Consider the following 4,349-nt stretch of genomic DNA (forward strand, 5'->3'; position numbering starts at 1 on the left):
CCTTCATATTAGATCTTAATTGGAAAGGTTTCTCAGGTATTGACTTTGTCAATTTTCTTTATAGGTAATTATTAAATTCAATGAATATCATTGAAGGATCATTGCTGCATTTTCATAATACTGTTGCACTCTGTGGTTTTGGCGGAGCTCTATCAGATGAGAAAAAATTATTTTTTTCAGCAAATCTGTTCAAAACATCTTTTCTCTGTTCCATTCTCAATCGCTGCATAATTTATCAAGCGTATAATTTGAAAAGATGCGTAAAGCCTAGGCCATTCTCAGGGAATCATTCTAGATTTTTTTGTAAAGAACGTTAAATAATGTTGACTGTTTCGATTCCTAGAGAAAGAAAGCCCATTTTCTACTCTTCTACTTCAGCCACGGAATATTCCTTTTCTGTGTTTCAGCGACAGTGTTAATTACCCGTTCACTCCTTACCTTCTCAAGGAAGCTGTTCCATTTTGCCTTAAGCGAATGGTCTCTGCTCTTGTAGAAATAAGTCATGCCTTCATTCCAGTGCTTTGTCCTAACGCTGGAGCAACTTTGGTCACTTTTATGTACTCTAGGCCGCTTGTTTCGCTGTTTTTCTTCGACAGCTTTTATATTTTGATTTATGAATAAAGGTGCTGATTCCCTATGCTAATGTTACCTATTATTTAAATTTATTTTCTAATTGACTTATGTTGCTGAGATGTATCCTCTCTATATGCTTCTTAAGAGATTCAAGACACAACCATTTTCTATTCATTGCTTCTTTGTAAGTGAAACCCCGTTTGTATTCAACACGTTTTTTTAAAAGGTTGTACATTTTCCTGAGCCACCATTTTTATCAATAATTGTGATCTTGAGCCTTAAATTGGTCTTAAAATCTCCTTGAGAAGAAGGTCAAAATCTATGCTAATTTTTTTCTTCTTTACGAAAATATGTTTTCCTTTAAAAGAAATCCATGTCGAGATGGCCCTTAATCTCAGTTCATAATTCTAGTAACAAAAAACACAACTATAGTTTAGGGAATGTAAAATTACAACGCAACAACAATCGTCCAAGAAAAAGAGAAATAAAACAGCTATGTAAGAGAGTTTTCTAGATATATAAGAAAACAAGTTGTATTGTGATAGTAAGAAACAAATTTGCTATGTGGAGTTTAGAGGAATCAGATCATAATATTTTATTTGCTTTCTTTATGAGGAATATAATCTTTTTACTTACTCTATGTTTGGAGTTTGGAGATACACTGATATCTAAGAATTGTGTATAGAAATTTAGTTTTTAAAAACGGGTACTTCATTACTAATGGTTGATTATACCGACAGTAAATAAGCGAGATTATGGTTTGTATGTCCACACGCTGTCATAGACGTCATTTTTTCTGTGAGTAAAAACCCGGAACATTGTTTCTCTGGCCTTTCTGAAACATATGTTTCTACATTACTAAATTGTATCAAAGTGTTTATTATAACAGCCTCTCCAATCATAATCATTCACAAGAAAGCTTTTGTGATGAGTTTATACTATAAAACTGAAATGATACTTGTTGCACCACGCTTTCTTTCAGGCATATTAACATTCCAAGGCTCTACGGCACCTTCTGATGAGAATAGAGAAAGTGTATACCTGACTCTGGAATATGCATCCTGTGGATAATTAAACAAAAAACATAAAAAAGAACTTATTTCAGCAATGGTAGTTATTAACAAGATTGTTGCGATTGATTTACTATTGTAGCTGTAAAGCGAATTGATTAAATTTCAATGCGAACTCGGAAAAAAATGAATTAGATTACAGGCACCGAGGAGAAGGGGGCTGGCTAAAGCCCCCCTCACCTTGTTCCAAAATGCAAAAAGAATTTCCAATGAATCACCAGTCAAGTCACTTTTTATTCGGTTTTAGCCATCCCCACTTTTTTAGACCCCCACTTTTCTCAACGCCTCGCGATACCTGAATTAAATTGCTAAATAAACTGCATTTCCAACGGATGTAGGAACATCACAGCCTTGTGTTTAATAGGCTACACTTTGCTATCAGTATTCTCTTTGTCCTGATCGTCCTTTCAGTCAGGCTCACAACCTCTGTTTTCTTGAGCCTTATCGACAGTTGTTTGCATACAAGCCAACTGAGTTCTATTGCTGACCCCGCTGTCTCCCGAGTGAAGATGCACTGATGTTCGATTTGCTGACCTACAAATATTGATCAATGTGGTTCTTGCTTTTGGATTCAGCATTACGTATATTATAGGGTTAAGTAAATTATTGAATCGAAAGAACAGAAGAATTAAAACTTCAACTATTTCGGGTTTTTTGTATGACAAGGATACGAGAGCAGAAAAGGAAATTTCGGGTATAGCTTCAAAGAATAGAAACGCAGTAAGCATGATTGTCACCATTCTTATCAGTTTCTGGTTGTCCCTGCTTCCGGTATTCTGGTTACTGCTAGGTCCTCCTCTTTTTAGCCGATAATAGATGCTCGAATATGTCACAACAAACAAGAGGAGAAAGACTCCATCCACTGCCAGATATATATATCCAAAAACACCTAAAATGTTTGGAAGCAAATAAAGTAAAATTGCAGTTATTACTCCTGTGATCCAGAGAGCAGCCGCCAAAATGCGATAATGTTTGTAGTTAACATTTGCTCTGTATTTAAGTGGAAAATTGACACCAAAAAACCGGTCAATGGTGAGAAATATGATTATCAAAAGCCACGTGAAAGATATTCCATGAACTGCGACGTAAACGATATCGAAGAAGACAATTTCTCCACCAGTGAAAAAGGAAATGTCGATCACCATCCACAACATAGAGAGCATGGCATCCACGATGCTCAAATTTTTTATCATAGTTATTTGATTAGAATTCTCAAAGTCTGTTTTCATGAGAATGCAAAAGCCAAATACATTCAGAAACATTGCAATAGTAGAAATAGTCAAGGAGAGTATTGTCAAGCTTTCTCCAGTCATTGCTACAATCTTGCCAATCTTCCAATGCAAAAAATATCTTGGTCACTCGCCTACTAAATGTCTAAAAATGAAACTCTTTATCCGTGGACAAGACCAAGATTTTCTGTACTTTCTACTTATGAAATTGCCTGAAATGTCAATGCTCTGATTTCTTTAGAATAGAAAGTTCATGCCATTCTCTTATCTTTTCCCATGCAATCCTGAACTTGCTGTGCATTTTCAAACTATGACTTTGAAAAGTTGTTCCAGAATGCCAGCTTTGACGTCTCTCCAGCCATGTAGTGCGATTGAACAGATATGTCATCTTTAATAAAAAGCAGAGGCAAACAATGATGGGCGTTTTTCAGAAGTATTGACCATATCATAACAACCTATGGGCAATCAATTGCTTGACATCTGTGCTTTTCAATTGAATTATTTACCAATCAAAATGCGATGTCCAAGGTACTTTTAAGCATTGAAATAGATTTTTGACGGAATTTGAAATCTTCTAAATTTGCTTGTTTGCTTCCTTGCTTGCTAGGCTCATTTCCTATGCCTTAATTGACCGTCATGTTTTCTCTTAATTGGAATGTTTTGCAAATACTAATTTTTGTGAATTTCTTAATCAATATTAAGTTCATTCAATAAATTTGCTTGAAAGGCCATCGCCGCACTTTTATGATGATTTTGCATTCTTTACTTTTCGTTAAGCTCTTTCCTCCGTCCATTTTTCGAAAAATCTTTTCTCTGCTCCATTCATTTACGTGCTTCACAATTTATCCAGGAAATAATTGGACAACAAGAAAACGCCTAGGTCATTTTCAAGTAATCTAAAAAAGAAATCAAGTAAAAAAAAGGAATTTAGATTAGATATTTTTCTTGTAAAGAAAAAATTGTTTACTGTTGCGACTCTTAGAAAAAGAAGTCCATATTCTGCTGTCCTACTTCAGCTACAAAATTTTCCACTTCTGTGTTAGTTAGAAAATTACCAGTTATCTCTTCACCTTTTCAAGGAAGCAATCCTAATTGACCTTAAAAGGATGGTCTTTGATAGAGCAACAAAAACCTCTTAGCTTTGCTTAACATCCTTCCAATGCCAAGAAAATATGGCGGTAACACAGTCAACGACGTTGAGGGATGCCAACACAACAAATGAAATGAAAGTACGATGCCCATACTCTGAAAGCCTGATATTGTCAGATGGACACTTCTCTGCACTCCAGGTGGCTAGTGCTAATTATCAATGCTAATGTTACCCGTTTGTCAAATTTGTTCTCTAATTGACTTATGTCGTGGGGATATACCCTCTCTATGCGCTTCATAAAAGGTTCAAGGAACAACCATTTTCTCTTCATTGCTTCTTCGTCAATGAAACCCCGTTTGTATTCAACACCTTTCCTTTCACGGTACA

General features: G+C 35.5%; 1 protein-coding gene across 1 annotated transcript; it reads right to left on the reverse strand.

Annotated features, from left to right (window-relative positions):
• LOC148957526 (uncharacterized) lies at nucleotides 1-3,235 on the reverse strand. The gene has a single exon (XM_089115205.1). The coding sequence runs from the start codon at nucleotides 2,954-2,956 to the stop codon at nucleotides 2,051-2,053; it is 906 nt and encodes a 301-aa protein (XP_088971331.1). The 5' UTR covers nucleotides 2,957-3,235; the 3' UTR covers nucleotides 1-2,050.
• Nucleotides 3,236-4,349: the final 1,114 nt, after the last annotated feature.

This window comes from Rhopilema esculentum, unplaced genomic scaffold (assembly GCF_057945365.1).
Source record: "Rhopilema esculentum isolate cy_ngs unplaced genomic scaffold, ASM5794536v1 HiC_scaffold_23, whole genome shotgun sequence".
In the NCBI taxonomy this organism is placed as follows: Eukaryota; Metazoa; Cnidaria; class Scyphozoa; order Rhizostomeae; family Rhizostomatidae; genus Rhopilema; species Rhopilema esculentum.

What these genes read in the sequence shown, in the direction of transcription:
- LOC148957526 (XM_089115205.1), bottom strand. Translation starts at nt 2,956, where the DNA reads ATGACTGGAGAAAGCTTGACAATACTCTCCTTGACTATTTCTACTATT.